Genomic DNA, 18,040 nt, shown 5'->3' with positions numbered 1-18,040 from the left:
GTAATAATATTTAACGGTATGAGAAAATATCTCTAATATGCTTATATGTGAAAACAGAATAAAAATGTAAAAAAAAAAAGTTTACAAGACATACAGAATGTGATTACATTTACTTAAAAAGGGTGTTTTTAGCCCTGGCTGGTATAGCTCAGTGGATTGAGCATGGACCTGTGAAGCAAAAGGTCACTGGTTCTATTCCCAGTCAGGGTACATGCCTGGGTTGCAGGCCAGGTCCCCAGTAGAGGACACATGAGAGGCAACCACACATTGATGTTTCATTCCACTTTTTCCTTCCCTTCCTCTCTCTCTAAAAATAAATAAAAAAATATTTTTAAAAAGGGTGCTTTTACTTCTTACACATATGAAGATTCATAACCAAAAGAATTCACAGGTATTTTAGAAAGTTTAGAAGATAGAAGACAAAAAAATAACTATAATCCTATAACCCAGAGATTACCATTTCACATTTTGGGGTCTATATTTCCAATGTTTTTCTATACATATATACATCTTCCCAATAAACATAATTGTAAAAAGTATAGCTTTTTCATCATTAGTCTTGCATTGATTTATACATAATGTTATTCTAAGAAACTAGGGCAAATTATAAATTTAGGCACAAGAGTGATTCTCAACATTGGATGCACATTAGAATCACATGGGGGACGTTTAAAACTCCCAATGCCTGGACCACACCCCAGGCCAATTATATCAGAATCTCTTAAGATGGAACCCAGGCACCAGTCTTTTTGAAAGTTCCTCATGTGATTACACTGAACATCCAGAGTTGAGAACCACTACTTGATAGTTTTTCCTCCACTGAGAAAGCTTACAGCAGTGCTTTCTTTCATTTTTTAAAAATTTATTGACTTTAGAGAGTGAGCAGAAGGGAGGGAGAAACAGAGAGATACCAATTTGTTGTTCCACTTGTTTATGTATTCATTGGCTGCTTCTTTGCATGTGCCCTGACCAGAGATTGTGCCTGCAACCTCGGCACATGGAGATACACCCTACCCAACTGAGGTGCCACAGTGCTTTCTCAAACGTTCATGTGCATACAAACCAAATTTGGATCTTGTCAAAATATAGATTCTGGTTCAGCAGAACTGGGGTGGGACCTGAGATTCTGCATTTCTAACCAGCTCTCAGGTGATTCCCATGCTACCGGTCCAGAGTACTGACTTTGAGTAGGTAGCTTCAGTGTTCTGGGATAGAAACCCCTTCAAAGAACAGAAAGAAAAAATTATAGATGCTGAAGCTCATATTCTACACTACCAACGGGGAGGGGTTGTCTATAGTGGATAAACAAAGAACTGATTCCGGGAGTTAAGAGATGTTTCCAGGAGATAAGATTTTATAAAACCGAAAGGAAGTTTGAAATAACAACACATTTTTCAGGGGTAAACAGTCATTGAATCTAAAATATTTTGTGTGCACAAAGGAGGAGAGGCAAGCATGGGGGAGAAGAGAGGTGGGCAGTGAGAGAAAAAGACCATAAGTCTAAAATATGTGGAGAAAAAGTAACCCTTGGCTACAGAGCTGAAAAGGGATAGACAAACACTGTAAGGGGACTTGCAGAATTTCTCTCTCAAAAACATGTTTGGGAACTCATACAGCTAATAAACTTAAGTTGGTGCAGATTAATAACCGCCTTCCATCAACTCCCTCCTGGGGACATGAGAGACCCCAGGAGTGTAAGTCTCCCTTGGCAGCACTTTAGGAGCCGGCAACAAACAACGGCCTATTTGCCCACACGCTTCTTTTTGTGTGCAGAGAGAACAAGAAGTAGCTCACAGATGGGGTCTCTTTGCAGCTTCTTGGCAATATCTTGCTTCAAATTTCTAAACTTCACTAGAGACATAACCAAAAAGGAAGAAAAAGGCAAAGATGTTTTTTCCCTGAGGCCTTTCCCATGGAAATGTTTAGCATATTTTTAGACCGACAAAGTAAATATTTAAAAATATTCATGAGTCCTTACCAGATCATCACTCCTCCAAAATAATTTCTAAAAACAATAAAATAGAAAAACTTTCATATAAAATTATCTGGAGCAATCCTATGAATTAGACATTCCTTATCAAAGTAAATTTGTTTAAATGAACAGAAGAAATTAAAAAGGAAGACTTTTCCAAGAAACGGAAAGAATCCTGCTGTCGGATGATTCATGTTACACATCTCTAGGGTGTAAGAATCTCTGGCAATAACAAGCACAACAGTAACTACCACTGGCCTTTATTTTCAGCATTTATTTACTGTACAATGATGACTAATGTACTGAATGCAAGATATTGGCTAAGTGCTTTATACAGACCAAAATTAATCCTCACAACTGTATGAAATAGGCATTATTATTATAGCCCTTACATGGGTGAGGAATCTGTGGTTTAGGGATGGCAAGTAACTCGCTCAAAGGTCACAAGGACAATAAGTCATACACACACACACACAGATATTTTTTTTCCTAGAGAGGAAGGGGTGGGGGAGATAGATAGATAGAGAGAAACATCAACATAAGAGAAACATCCCATCAGTAGGCTGCCTCCTGTACACCCTGACTGGGGATCAAACCTGAAACTGTTATGTGCATGGGATGAGGCTCCAACGAACTGACCCACACCAGCAAGAGCCATAAAGTTGGTTTTTGACTGCCTGATTTCAACATCTATTTTCTTAACGTTTATATAACAGAATCAGCTATCCTGGATGCCCAGGGATGTACCAGGGAGAGACTATACTGAAGACTCGGGGATAAAAGATGAATAAGTCATGATCCCTAAGCTCACGGTCCAGGACAAGTAGTCCTTCCAGGACATGAGGCTAGAAAGGCTTTTCCAAATACTGCAGGATACAAGATGCCTTTTGATGGTGTGGAATGCCAGCTCAGACTATGCTGCTAGTGTATTCCACAGGTCAGAACTTGTTCATTTTTAGGATTCCTGATTTTTGGTCTTTTATTATATATCCTTGATGGGCAAAAGACATATTTACACAGAGGACATGTTGCATGACTAGAGACACTATTTTGTAGTTTAGATAAGCTTTCCAGAAATTACGGAACCACATCAAATTGTATAAAATCAATAAAGCCACAGTAACGTTAAGGTAACAAACAGATCTAGTACCAGATGAGGAGCTGGTCTCTTCCACATTCAAATGGTTAAGGGATGTTGTCAACGATCAGTCCAGTCAGGACTAGGAGAACAGGTATTATTAGCTCAAGACTCAGGGTCTGCTATCTCTTTTGAGTTTCTAGAAAATCTCCAAAGGCTATTGTATTAGCCTAACGATGACTATAGAGTTCAATAATTATTGCATTTCTCAGAGCTGGCTTCCTAACAGTATTGTTTAACTTGATAACTGTAGACAGTATAAGGCCAGGGAAAATGTGAACGATACTTCCAGCCCTATCTGACTACATTCATCCCTTAAAGCTAGTCCTCAAAGAAAGAGGCAAAGTAAATGAACTAGTATTTAAGTACCTAAATTTGATACATATGCTAAGCACTATACTAAGAGCCCTTTTTTTCTATTTTTCAACCTTATGTCATTTAATACTGACACCCACATAAAAACAGTGGTGTTCTTAGAAGTTGAATACCTTGCTCAGAACTCACAACTAGTAAGTAACACAGCATTCAGACAGAAGTCTACCTACACTACATACTCTTGGAAAGAAAGTGGTTTTAGGTAGCTGGTCCTCAGTATCTTTGCAAAGACATGACTCTTGAGCTGGAAGAGCTGAGGGAACCGATGAGAAGGTGAAAAAGGCAGGTAGACCATCAATTACACCACAAAAATGGTTCTCTTGCCCTTCCTAACCATGTTCTTGTGGGATATGGTTAGTATAGAATGAGGATGAGGTATTGAGTTACTGATGCTGTAATGATCTGCAATGGACACAGGATTCTACTTATAATAAGAAAACTTCCCTATTATAAGTTGCATTCAAATATTAAGTTTATGTATTTCAAAATAATGATCTCCTTCAAATGCAGCGATGTGTTTGAATGTTTAAAAATAGACAGTCATAAGCCCTGGCTGGCGTAGCTCAGTGGGTTGAGCACGGGCCTGCGAACCAGATGATCGCAGTTCGATTCCCGGTCAGGGCACATACCTGGGTTGTAGGCCGGTTCCTTGCAGGCTAACTACCAGCAGGGGACGCACAAAAGGCAACCATACATTGATGTTTCTCTCCCTCTTTCCTTCCCCTCTAAAGATAAATAAATAAATAAATAAAATCTTAAAAATAGACAGTCATCCTCTGAATGACACCACGGCGACCTTACAATTTACTTTTTTAAAAAAATATTTTATTTATTTTCAGAGAGAGGGGAAGGGAAGGAGAGAGGGAGAGAAATATCAATGTGTGGTTGTCTCTCATGTGTCCCCCACTGGGAACTGGCCTGCAACCTAGGCATGTGCCCTGACTGGGATTCGAACCGCCATCCTTTTCTTCACAGGCCCCCGCTCAATCCACTGAGCTACGTCAGCCAGGGCACAATTTACTTTTTAAAAAAATTTTTTTAAAAGATTTTATTTATCTATCTTTAGAGAGGAAGGGAAAGAGAGAAGGAGAGAAATATCGATGTATGTTTGCCTCTCATGAGTCCCCTGCTGGAAACTGGCCTACAACCCAGGCATGCGCCCTGATTGGGAATTGAACCATGATCGTGTGGTTCCCAGGCCTGAGCTCAATCCACTGAGCTACACCAGCCAGGGCACAATTTACTTTTAAGAACTGAAAATTTGCAGTGGTGTAAGCAATATAAAATTATCTTAATTGACAATAGAAGGCGTGTTTGTTACAAAGTTTTTGATAAAAAGACTTCTTACCCTATTCAGCTAATCTGAGAAGACACAGAAGGGAATGAGAAAAATCTCAGGCAGCGAAAGCATTTGGCAGCACCATCCACATAAACATGTAGAGATGCTGATTTTGAAGAGCAGAGGTTAGCATTTGAAACCAGGCCTAGCCAACCACAGACTGGCTTGTGAGAGCTAGATTAGATAAATAGACTGACGTTTTTCTGCAGATACTTAGAGTAAGTCTTACATATTTAGCAAGATCAAAATGAGCATTTCTCAGAAATTCACACAGGTGATTTGCTAGTACATATTTGCTTCACTAGAGAGCTAAAGAAAGTGATGAGAAAAAGTTTGTTTGACATGGAGGGTAACATTATTATAGTACTCTTTATTTTCTCAATCATTTCCCTCCAGCTCTCCAAAGAAAGTTGCTACTGTCATTCCCTCTTCCTACTACTATAATCATGCTAAACATCTCATTCACATATTTATTCCTGAAACACGCACTGAAGTTCTACTGTGTATCAGGCACAAGTCATGTCGGGGATTCCACTGCTATGCTGCTCAAAAGGTGGTCCACACACTGGTGCTGGCTTGCGAATCCATTTGTTACCAGTCTGTGAGAAGGGAAGCGTTTAAAACTTTAATAGCATTTTAGCAGAGTAATTTGTTATTGATTTTAATAATAAAATTTCTTGACTTTTACTTTGTATGTGATTTTTCTAATATTTCATTTTCATTTAATTTCTAAAAATACCAGTCTGTGAAGGATTAGAAGTTAAAACCTGGTCTTTACCAGGGATAATGTAAGAAACATTGTTCTAGAGGATAGAACGACAAGACTCTTGTCGTTAAACTCTTAAACGGTCTCAGTTTAAGAGTCAAACGTTAAACGTTAAACTCTTGACACGGTCTCAGTTTAACCCTATGTGAGTGTACAATAAAAGTCCTTCCATCCTCAGACATAGACATTTCTGAGGAACATATAAAGTTCAGGCTTTGTAAATAGGTTTGGGAATGTTGAATTTTTTTTAAAGAAAAGGGTTTTAAGTTAATAGAGAAGGGTGAGATAGGAAGGTAGTGTCAAGCTGAAAGGATAATTTGACACAGAACAGAAAATCAACAGGTAATCAGGAGGACAGCAGGTATAAGACATCACGATAAGCCTGGGGTAAAGAAGTCAAGAGGGTAAATCAAGGTTTATTGGAGGGAGGAAGACAGTCTAGTTTCTGCTACTCAGTCTATTCTTCAGTCATCTCTTACCCCAGCCACCAGATATACCCTATCCACCAGCCATGCCTAACAGCTGCATTTCCTAAAGACATTACGTTCTTGTATTTCGGTGCCTAGCGTAAGTTGCTCCACTCTGCTTAGAACAAGAATTCCACTCTCCAGTATGCTCCCTAATGACCCAGTGCTAAGTCAACCACAGCTCTGATTGTGGTCCCTGATACACTCTGAGGCAAAGCTATTTGATCCTTCCTCCAGTGCACCTGCATACTTGTTTACACCTGAATCATGGTACTTATCAGAATGTACTGCACATATAAATTTGCAAGTCAAATTCCATTGGTACTATATTATTTATCCTTCTTTGCCAGTGCTCAGCATGTAATCAGCATTCAAACGTATGTTGAACCACACTGAGTATCAGAGGGCAAGTCAGAGGGGTTAATTAGAATTCTTTTTGGCTGAGCAATCAGAAAGTAAGGCTCACTACAGAGTGTCTGAAAGCCGAACCAGGAGAGCACCTCATTCAGGGTTCAGCAGGCTGTAGAAAGGGCAACTTAGAGCTGGAGCTCGGCAACACACAAAAAGCAAACCAAACAACCAATTAAAAAGAAAGCATGTTCTCTAAGGAGACCAGCTCAGCCAGTCAGCCAAATTGCAGGTAAAAACATATTAAAATTTAAAATCTCATTCTGCATTAAGTTGAATTCATGACTTGGCAGAGTACCCATAACTTATATTTGGGCATGTGGTTTATTACCTATGGTCTGAGGAACTTCAAGGTAAGTAGAATTTTCAGGCCAAGTGGCCAACTGAGCACATAATAGTGTATGCTAACGTCTACCATGGCAGACCAGAGCAGTATGTGGCAAAGCTTCAATCCAAGGTCACAGGCATGAAGAAAAACCTCTCCCTTTTCATTCCTTTGGGGTGGAAGGAGCTACGACTAGCAATAAAAACAAAGGGAGTTTCTATTTAGTGGCATCCTGAGCACTTTCATCATAGAAATGCCTTTCTTTGCTTTGCTTTCCTAGTTTTGTTGTTGTAGCTTTTCTTCTTCTTGGTCTCTTTTAACACTGTCTTTATGATCTTTCCTCTCTCAAGCTCTCTCTACTTTGTTCACTTTTGGGATTTATTTCCTTTTGTTATTCTTACCTTCATTAACTTTTTTTTAAGAGAGGAGAAGGGGGGGAGAAACAGAGAGAAACGTTAGTGTGAGACAGAAAGATCAATTGATTGCCTCTAGCACGCACTCCAACTGACCTGGGACTGAGCCGCAACTTAGGCACGTGCCCTGATCAGGAATCGAACCAGCAACCTTTTAGTTCGTGGGATGACACCCAACCAAGTGAGCCATACCGGTCAGGGCATCTTCATTAATTTTTAAATATTACTTCTGTCAAAGCTCTTCTAGGCTTCTTCTTGCACAAACATTGGTTATACAGAGCATCCTGTCTTTTGGTACATTCTTAAGAACCAATTTGAATTCATGAACATTTAAACATCTGACTCCAACAAGAATTTCCCAGTAATTTTTCTTTTGGTCTTTTTCCTATTTATGAGGGGACAAGGTGAGAAAATATAAATGGTTTCCCTGAGAAACCAGGTTTCAGTATCCTTGAAACTTAATATGCAGCACTGTAATCAGTGGTGAGATCCCTGTGAAATAATACTCTGGCCCTGGCAAAGGTACTGTGCTTGGAAAGCATACAATCAAAATTCAAACTGGCCTGGGAAACCGTCGAGGTAAGTAATTTAGTAATGAGAAAAAGATCACCATTTGAAACATAACACAGTCTTCTCCCTAGCAAAGTCAAACAATGAAACAAACCTTTCTTTCTCTAGTAGGTCTATTATTCTACTGATATGTGCTGTTATGTGCCTGAAACTGGTCAGAACCAAGCTAGAATAGACATATCCAAAGAGATTCTTAGAGACTCCCATTTTTATTTGCTTCCCAGAACCTCCTGACTGAAGAAGTATACAAGGCCCTTTCCCAAGGGCATGTCCCCGAAAGGATCAACCATAGTTTCTTATGTTATTCAGAGGCATAGGGATAGTCCCTTGAATTCTATCAGAATCCACAGTCAGGGATCCCTGAATTTTACCTAGTTTTAAAAAATGTTCCAGTACTAAGAGGAAAATCAACTTCCTAAAGTTATAACCCTCTTAATAAAAACAAAGCCAAAGATGATTTTGGCTTTCAAATGGGACATCTGTGTCATAGAGGGGGCTTCCCTTGCTATCACTCCAACAGCCAGTTACTTCCCAGAATGGTGAAAAAAGCCTTCAGATGTCTAAGCTGGAATAAAAAATAATCACTAAGACTCTGGCTTTAACAACACACTGAAATGTGACACCTGTAACCCTGAATCTTATTTATTTATTCTTAATCCTGATGTGAAGATATGTTTTTATTAATTTTAGAGAGGAAGAGGAATTGAGAGAGAAAAAGAGAGATTGGTGCTTCCTGTATACACCCTGACTGGGTATTGAACTCGCAACCTAGGTGTATGTCCTGACTGGAAATCAAACACACAACCTTTTGATGTATGGGATGACGCTCCGACCATCTGAGCCACTAGGCCAGGGCAGAAAGCAACACTAAACTTTAAAGATAAATAATTGTTAATAATGTAATGGTAAGCATAATACATTTAGAGCACTATGGTTTTTAAAATGAGTTGGCATATATTTCACTTATTACCAACCATTACCCTTCTTTGAAAGATGTGAAGCACCTTGCACAAAGTTGAAAAGCTTAAATAAGTGATTTCATTCTTTAATAAAATCTAATCTATCTATTCAAGCTACTCCCCTAATCTCTGCTTTCTTAAGTCACCAAATTTCCTGAAAGAGTAATCTATTCTTGGTGACTTTATTCTATCTATTATCCATTTTCTAATTTGGGCAGATTATAGTTTGTTTCTTTAAATATCTACTATTCTCAAAGAGATCACCAATGGTCATATAAGGTATCAGAGGACTCTCAGTAGAGTCTCAAATATTCTTTGAATGATCAAAATTTTCAGCAATTCCATGGACTTATTTTTGATCCTTATTCTTGATCCCAATTGCCCTCTGAAACACTCCTCATTTTTCATGCCTTTGCTTTCCTTCCCTGTCAAATGATAATTCTGGTATCTTCCACAATGCCTCCAGCAGTAGTCACTCTTTTTTTCCCTTCAAAGATTTTATTTATTTATTTTCAGAGAGAGGGGAAGGGAGGGAGAGAGGGAGAGAAACACTGATGTGCAAGAGATACGTCAATTCTCACACCCCATCAACTGAGGACCTGATCTGCAACCCGGGCACGAGCCCTGACTGGGGATTGAACTGGCAACCTTTCGGTTCACACGCTGGCACTCAGTCCACTGAGCCACACCAACTGGGACAGCAGTCACTCTTCCTCTGAGGTCCCACAGTACTTTATACTACTGGGCACTTATCACATTTTATTCTGACTGTTAGTTTCTCTTTCTCTCTCCCTTATTACACAAGTTATTTGAATATAAAAACTGGTTTATCATTCTGCACCTGGTGTTTAGCAGATTACTTGGCAGTTGTGGACCCTGAAAACAAATGTGTGAATGAACCACCAGCAAAGTGGTAGCACTATAGCCAGAGTTCTCTGCCTTTGTTCTTCGCACAGAAGATGGCTCAAAGCAAAGGCTTACAAGTTAAAATTTTCACCTCTTATTCCATGGAAATTGTCAGGCCAGATCCTCAGATTTAGTCCCTTTGTAAAAACCTTTCATTTAGCAGCGACCTGCCCATGGACCATCATTTCCAAACAGAACTGTCACCCAGATAGCAGTGCTACACATGGTATAGTTAGACTCTCCCGTGACTTGCCCATCCACTTTTTCTCCACTATGTGAGGACAAAGGGAAGAAGGTGGCCGTCTGTAAGCCAGGAACTGAGCCTCTGCTGAAAATCAAATCAACTAGCACCTTGATCTTGGACTTTCCAGCTTCCAGACTTGTCGAGAAACAAATGTCTGTTGTTTAAGCCATACAGTGTACAGCATTTTGTTTTAACAGCTCTAGCTAATATATGCTGTTTAAATACTTCCTGGAAAATGTCTTTTCTTTAGGTAACTCTAACTGTTAGAAAATCATTCCTTATCTGAGGCTTAATTTTGTCTCCATATCTGAAATTTGAGGGAAAACCAAGAAAATAGAGGATATGAACACAACAGAAGAGAATAATTTTCAAGGAAAAAATAGACCTGTGATTTAACACTGAAGAAAAATTTTAAACTCAAATGCAATAACACAGCTCTGGCTGGTGTGGCTCAGTGGATTGAGGGCCTGCTCGTGAACTGAAGGGTGGCCAGTTCGATTCCTAGTCAGGGCACAAGCCTAGGTTGTCAGCCAGGTGCCCAGTTGGGGGGCGTGCAAGAAGCAACTGATTGATGTCTTTCTCCCACATTTATGTTTCTCTCCCTTTGTTTCTCCCTCCCTTCCTTCTAAATATAAATAAATACAATCTTTTAAAAAAGTATCTAACAGTGGTATGAAAAAAAGGAAATAGCTTGCTTTAATTGCCCCAAACCACAGGAAATGTTTTGCCTATTTTATTATCTTTATTTTTTATCATGTTTCTTCTTATATGTATCAAACTCATACCAAACAATGAGTTCTGGGTTGCAAAAGAGAATTTCTGCACCTGTATGTAGTCTTTGCCCACAAATTAAGCAAAAACAAACACAAGTGCTATTATTTTGCCTATTTTAGGGTAGTACATATCTCAACAGAAATACCTGCTGAAAAGAATCCTTGTTAACCAAGGAAGGTTGTTGCCAAATCAAAGAACTGCAATGTTGGAAAAGGACTGTAGTTCTCGGAAGATCATCCGCCCTACTGCCTTATCTGATGCATACACACTTTCCCTCCGTAATACTCTTGAAACAGGCACACATATGGTGCTTAAAATACTTTCTGGAAGATGTAGGTTTACTGCAGGTAACTCTAATTGTTCGAAATTGGACTACATAAACTCTGTCCCCTGTAACTGCTACCCTTGAGTCTTGTATTTCTCTGACAGCCACACAACACATTTAATTCTTCTTCTTTAGAAGTTTTTTTAAACTTTAGAACATTCATGTCCCTTGCTCAGTTCTTCCTCTTTAGGTTAAAACTTCTCAGTTGTCCAATTATTGAATGTATCACACATTTCAAGTCCCTCTCCTCTGGACCAGGGCCACTTAGCTGGACACTAAAGTTCCTCACGTTCTTATATTGGGACTATCACCTTCTTTGCCATAAGCAGTATGCTTCTTTAGTCCAATCCATGGAGATCTTTATGGACAATGGACTATAGAAAAAATATATATGCTTTTCCTCTCAGCTTCAAAATCACCAGCAGGTCAAAAAGAAGAATGCTGCTCTTAAAATCTTGACAATTTGAGTTTTAAGCAGTCAAGCAATGGTTGGAACAGTCAGATTACCAGATAAGATGGCCGTTAAAATACCTTCCAATGATGCTGAAGCTCAGGAATAGGGACAAATCTATCCATTCCAAGGTCAAGTCCTTCTCTGTTGTGGGGATTTGTGAATGCAGCGAGGCAAAAGAGGCCTGTGAGGCAAAAGTGAGGTCAAGACTAATAATAACCTAGAGCTGCCAAACCTCAGCACCATTACTAGCTCTTTATCAAATACAGTGATGCTATAACCAGAATTTTCCATGAGAGTCTTGCCATGTTCTGTTCCGTATCTCCAGAAGTTACTATAATGTTTCACCATAAACCAGATACACAATCCTGGAAAGAAATTTAGAAGGTCTGAAGAAGACTATAATCATCTAATTATACTCTAAATTCCTCCCCAAAACTCGAAAGCAGGAATGCCTGTTTAAAAATCCTAAATAACACGATTGATAGGACATTATATTCACTTAATCCATTCAGGGTAACAGTAACAACTTCTCAGAATCCATGCATAAGTGTCCTGGAAAACAAACTACCAATCACAATTTGCATGAAGTTGTGACTGGGCAAGCTGTGACCGACAGTGTTCACTGGCTGTATGGGTGGTATGTTTTGGTTGCTTACCCAGAACTTGGGTTGATAGACAAACACTGTATTTTAGGAAATCATAAACCTCAAGCTCATTTATAACACTTGGCCAAGGCATCTATTAGGCATTACTGACATTCAAGAAAAGTCCAACAGTCTGCTATTCTTAATAAGGAAATTCAAGTGAATAGAAGATGTAAAGCCAACTCTTTTTGACTGGAAGTAAAGTCAAAGGTCAAGGTCCTGTGACAAAGAGGCTATTGGGGCCCAGGGTCACACTATGGAGAGAAATGCAAGAACACAAGTGAAAGGTGCTTTCAGAAACCTTCTGAGCCAAACTACTTCTCCATCGGTCACACATTAAAATGTAATTAATTCCTAGAAAACAGATAAACAGTAGGTACACATTAATGCTTATTAACTGAATCATTTCTTTAAAGAGGCAAAACAGAAATATTAGCTTTTCTCATTGAGAATAACATGAAGACATTGGTTATACCTCAGAAAAATAAGTGGCTTTATAACATTACCTCCACTGTTATTATTAATATTAATAAAACAAATAATAACAGCAGTTAACATTTATTACTGTGTGCCAGACACTGTACTAAGCATTTTATATGCAGTCTCATTTAATCCTCATGACAACCCTCTGAGGGAATGATATGGATACTGAGTTTCATAATGTGAGTGCTCTGCCCAGGGTCACGACAGCCCTATGAGATAGTGCTGTTTTCACCCCCATGTACAGATGAGAAAATTGAGACAGCAGTCACAGAGGCTTCTCAGGGACACAAAACCAGGAGTGCAGGGCTGGGAATCCAACTCGGGCAGCGTAGCTCTACTGTCCAGGATGGCTCGTAACTACTATGCTGTATTACCTCCCCAGGGACCTGGGGGTCCAGGGAAATACACACTAAAGCAAGATATCATTTGTTGTCCAAACTGGCCAAAATAAAAAGAGTAACATGGTCAATGTGGGAAAGGGGTACTGTCAGCACTGTTGGTAGGAGAACATAATGGCAAAAACTTTTTTGTAGTAAAAACAATTCTTACAGAAACAGACACCCTAAAATTAGAAAACAATTTATCCAATAAAAGGTGGATGACAGTTTCTTAACAAAACATTGATTTTATGTTCCCGAAGGCAGTAGCAACTCCCAGAACTCCTTTCCTTTTCTGTTAATTCTCAGATGGCAATAAAGGCTACCAGAAGATGAGCATTCCACTGCTTCCATGCTAACTTTTAAAAAAAATATTTTCTTTCTTTATTTTAGAGAGAGGGGACAGGAAGGAGGAAGAGTGGGAGAGAAACATCAATGTGTGGTTGCCTCTCATGGGTCCCCCACTGGGGACCTGGCCTGCAACCCAGGCATGTGCCCTGGTTGGGAATCGAACCCGGGACCTTTTGCTTCACAGGCCTGCACTCAATCCACTGAGCTACACCAGCCAGGGCCCATGCTAACTTTTTAAAATGTGGCTGCTCCCTCTGTAATTTAAACAGCCCAGATCAAACTTTCCCTGAGAGTGTTTCTTGGCCCACTAACACCACCACTGACTTGGTTAACTCATCTTCCCTTCCAGTGGGCTGACGGAAGTTCTGCTTTCCACTGTTTTCCATGTTTGCCTCTTAGCCTCTTTCTCAACAGGTTTAAGAACCAAGACTGAAGGTGAAAAGCTCGAACTTTCCCTTTCCGCTATGTTCAAAAGACCCCCTCCTTGTTTCCAACAACATGCTAATTCCAGTCTGACAAAAATGTTACCTCTGAAACCTCATAATTCTCCGTAGTCTCTGGTTTACTGTCTATACTATACAAGCTAAGTAACAATATAAATTACTTAAGAAAAAAAAATCCAAAATCCACGTCACAGCTTTTCTAACACTTCAGCCATTCTATTCTACTTACAGGTGCCATTACGAAGAGAAACACGGAAAGGTGCATGGAGCCGAAACGGAGGCTGTTACTAAACTTCACTACCTAAAACTACCAAATAAAGTTTATCACAAACGGCAGTACATAAAGGTGATGATCCCTTCCGCGTTTTAAAACAAGCATAGCAGGTCAGCTTCCACGGGGAAAATTTCATTTGCGCATCCCAAACATCCGTAACTTCTTTGCTCTTGTGTGCTAAAATTTACTACCAACTTAGTTTCTGAGTGTGACAAAGCCACTAAAACTTGCAGGGTTGAATTGGGCACTGTCAAAACACGCCGCTCAAAGAACAGGGGAGGAGCCCTGCAGTGGGGTCTCCGTTTTCACGGAGAGGAATCGGAGGATGTTTCATACTGTACGCACAGTGCGCAAGAAGAGATTAAGGTCAGCCGGAAAACGTAAAATTGGGATGCACAAGACTGCGTCTTTTCCACCCGCATTCATGGGTACAGATTACCACTCTATTAAAACACGAAACGTCCTCACCGCATTAAGGACAGCAGGTTGCACGAGCCCAGCCACCACGGGCCCGGGGCCATGATTTCCATGTCCTACCGCCGCGCGCCCCACCGCGTCCCCGACGGGATCCGGGGACCGCTGCTGGACAGCTCCACCGCGACAACGCGTCACCTGCCAAGACGCGAGCGAGCCGGGACCCCTGCGCCAGGAGTCCCCGAGCGAGCCCACGACACCGCAAGGCACCTCGCGCACAAGTTCGCGGCTCTCTTTTCGCCGGGAGGAAAACCGAGGGGCCGAGGGAGCCGCGGCACCGTCGACGCCTCCGGAGGCCCAGACGGAGTTAGCATTAGGGCGGCCTTGGACCTCCCTTCCCGTCTCCTAGGCTCCATCCCTGGAAGGAGCCACAAGTGAGGAGAAGTTGTGGAAACCAGACGGGGGAGGCGTGGGATGCGCGAACCCAAGAGAGTTTAACAAAAGCATATGCGGCTGTCCCACACGAGGTCCCCCGCTCCAAGTCACTCTGCCCTGCTCCCCGGCGGACTTCCCGCCAAAGAGGCTGCCGCGCTGCCTCGGCCCTTCCCCGCGGGCTGCGGCGCCGCCCCGGCCTCCGGGGGCGGGCCGGAGCTCGGACCCTGGCCGGCCTCCCCGACGCCCGTTTCCGACGGCCGGCGTCTTTCCCGGACCACTTCCAGGGCTCCTCCGCCTCCACGCCCCCGGGGCTCCCGTCAACGTCCCTGGCCTCCCTCAGGGTGCCCCTTTCCCCGCCTCCAGCGCCGGGTCTCGTCAGGGACGCGGGACGCCGTTTCTTTCCTCCCCGCCGCCTCTCCTCGGGGGCCCACCTGGCGCAGCCCCCGTCCTTGGCCCTTCTCCTCAGCGAGCTGCCACCTCCCAAGTCCTCCCGGCCCCGCCCCACTCCCGGGCGGATACAGTTTGAAGCCCCTCAGGATCTCCCGGGCACGCTCGTCCTTGGCTGACATGATGCGGCAGCCGCCGCCCGCGGTTCTCCCACGTTGTCCCGGCGGAGCCTCGCAGACGATGCCCCGGAGCCGACAACTGAGCCACAGCCGGACCTGGAGACCTCCCGCGAGCAGCGGCAGCGGCCAGACCCGGACCGGTTTCTCCCTTCCCTCAGCTCCCGCTCCTGATCCCTTCTCCTTCCCCGTAGCTTCGGAGTGCCCGCCCCCAAGCCAATAGAAAGCCCGCCCCGGCAATTGGCATCCTGATCAGCCAATAGAAATACATAGCGGCTTCGCAGGGGAACGAAGGGAGCCGACGAGAAGGGCCCTCCCCGGGAAGTCCCGTAGGACAAATTTTTCATTCGTTGTTGTTGCCCAGAGTTTGTCCCCGCGGAGGATTGGCTTTAAATCTGCAGAGGCTCCATGGGCCTGCTCCCGCCGCTAGGCATACTAGGGCTCGGAGGTGACTGCAGGTTGCACTGTGCGATGTGGTCGAGACTACATTTCCCAGCATTCCAGGGGTGCGCCGGGGAATCACTGGTCCCAACGCGCAACAAAGAGGCCCTGGGACTACAAATCCCAGCATTCCGTAAACCCTATTTCTCTGTAACTTAGACTCCAGTGTGCCGCGCTGTGTGCGCAAATTCTTAAAGCCTCCTTAAGGTTCGGTGGTGTCTGAATCCCGGGAGGTAATATCAGGCAGGAAGACCCTCTTCACCCTCAAAGAAGATGACAGCCCAACAGAGAGGTAACTTCTGTTTACATGGAACTCAGAAATCTCCTGCAAATCATGGTAAGGCTGCAAACAAAAACACTGATTAAACCATGAAAGACAGTATAACAAAATGACTCCTTCAAGTCATGCTGGTGTGTTGATCAGGGGCGCCTTTTACGTGTTTTCGGGGGTTTCTATTGTGCTCCTGCGCTGGACTGAGAGAGATCGATCGTATACCCAGAATACAGGAAGGGACTTAAGAGAATTTGCTAATCAGACGTCTGTTTTACATGTGAGGAGACTGAGGCCCACAGAGGTGAAGAGATTGTCTACCGGTCACAGCAAGTTGGGGTAGAGTTAGAATTAGGTCCTAAGGCTCCTGACCTGCTGTCCGGGCTCTTTGCACACTAGGCTGGCGATATTTTTAGCAGCATGGCTGGGTGATTATTATTCTCCTTGGTGAAATTGCCCCATCTAGGTTGAAACACCCAGGATGGGTAAGCATTTATTGGGTGGATTTCTTCTAAGTGTGATGTTTGTTTATCTTCACTCTGGGTAAGGCTTGGTGTTTTGATTCATTCTTTGTTGCTCAAGGTGACATTTAATGTGATTTCAGGAAGTAGGTAAAATTGTAGTGTAAGCAAAGGTTTCCTTGGAGATCTCCTATTTGTTTTTCCAGCCTTCCTTCCTCTTTTTGTTTCCCTTTCACCCATATGGGCACTGATCCAATTTTTCCTTTCATGTAATTCAACAGTTTTCTTAGCTTTCCTTATTTGCCAGGCTTTCTGTCAGTAAAAGGTAAAAGACATGGTCACTGCCCCCAGGAAGATAATCATCTAGTTAGGGAAATAAGAAGAATCCACTGAGATTCAAGATGGACTGTGATAAATGGCATAGAAGGAAGGACATCAGAATGCTACAGAGGCTGTAATGAAGAAATGTATTCCAGTGGCAAAACTTGATAGAGAAGGTGGCATTTGAACTTGAAGGATGGATAGGATCTTTTTTGCCTCTGTTAAAAATTTTTATATTTAGATTTTTAACATACAGTAAGGGCACAGTTTTTGCATTTGTGTACACCTGTGTCCCCACCCCTCAAATCGAGGTATGGAACTAGCCCAGCACCCCTTGTGCCTCTCCCCAGTCAGTACTGCAGTCTCCCATTCCGATCGATGACTGCTCTTCCGACTTCTATTACCATAGATCCATTTTGCCTGTTTTTGAATTTCATTTAAATGTCACCATACGGTATGAGTCTGGCTTTTTGATTCATTAGTATTTTTGTGAGATTCATCTGTAAGTATGTAGTAGTAGTTTTTTTTAATTGCCGGGTAGTATTCCATTGTATGTATATAGCACTGTTTACCTGTTCTACTGTTGATGGACGTTTAGGTTATCATCAGTTTTTGGCTTTTATTAACAAATCTGCAATGAGTATTCTTATGTTTCTTAAGGTGGACTTCTGCATTTATTTATAGGAGAGGAATTGCTGGCTTGTACGGTGGGCCCATGATCAGCAATAGTAGATACTGCCAGTCTGCCAAGTGTGTGTGCCAATTTTCACCTTCACCAGCAATGTAAGAGTTCTAGTTGACTCTTATCCAACACTGGGTGTTGTCTTTTATTTCTAGCTATTTTTGGCTAAATGTAGCGTCTCATAACCTATAGTTCTTATTTACATTGTCTCTGGTGATGAGGGCCATGTGCTTATTGGCTATTTGAATGTCTTCTTGTGAAATGTTCGTTCAAGTCTTTTGTTTTCTTTTTAAAATTGAGATGTTTATCTTCTTATTGATTTATAGTTATTTTATAGTCTGGATATGGGGTTCTTTGTCTGGTATATGCTTGCAAATATCTTCTCCAAGTCTCTGGCTTGTTTTTTCACTCTCCTTACTAGTGTCTTTTGACACACAGAAATTCT

General features: G+C 42.1%; 2 protein-coding genes and 1 non-coding gene across 8 annotated transcripts in view; 1 reads left to right on the top strand and 2 right to left on the bottom strand.

Annotated features, from left to right (window-relative positions):
• PDE6D (phosphodiesterase 6D) overlaps positions 1-15,617 on the bottom strand; it is a 41,868-nt gene extending 26,251 nt beyond the window's left edge. For all 3 annotated transcript variants that reach the window (XM_037063535.1, XM_037063537.1, XM_037063538.1), the window contains exon 1: positions 15,376-15,617. In XM_037063535.1, coding sequence (XP_036919430.1) covers positions 15,376-15,425 — 50 coding nt within the window. In that variant the 5' untranslated portion in view covers positions 15,426-15,617. The remainder of the gene's footprint in view (positions 1-15,375) is intronic.
• On the bottom strand, positions 10,636-10,756 carry LOC118999184 (small nucleolar RNA SNORA40). Its single transcript, XR_005069061.1, has one exon. It is a non-coding gene; the product is annotated as a small nucleolar RNA SNORA40 (small nucleolar RNA).
• Positions 15,618-15,778: 161 nt separating the features above from the next.
• COPS7B (COP9 signalosome subunit 7B) overlaps positions 15,779-18,040 on the top strand; it is a 28,636-nt gene continuing 26,374 nt past the window's right edge. The window contains exon 1 of one of the 4 annotated variants that reach the window (XM_037063534.1): positions 15,779-16,197. Coding sequence is in view for 1 of the 4 variants with exons in the window: in XM_037063533.1 (XP_036919428.1) it covers positions 16,168-16,197 (30 nt within the window). In the remaining 3 variants the exon portion in view is untranslated. The remainder of the gene's footprint in view (positions 16,198-18,040) is intronic. The other 3 variants (XM_037063532.1, XM_037063533.1, XM_037063528.1) reach the window with 3 other exon arrangements.

The sequence above is a fragment of the Sturnira hondurensis genome, unplaced genomic scaffold (assembly GCF_014824575.4).
Source record: "Sturnira hondurensis isolate 20B ecotype Veracruz unplaced genomic scaffold, ASM1482457v3 Scaffold0014615, whole genome shotgun sequence".
In the NCBI taxonomy this organism is placed as follows: Eukaryota; Metazoa; Chordata; class Mammalia; order Chiroptera; family Phyllostomidae; genus Sturnira; species Sturnira hondurensis.
The sequence above is the reverse complement of the archived record's forward strand: the minus strand, read 5'-3'. Positions and strand labels throughout refer to the sequence as shown.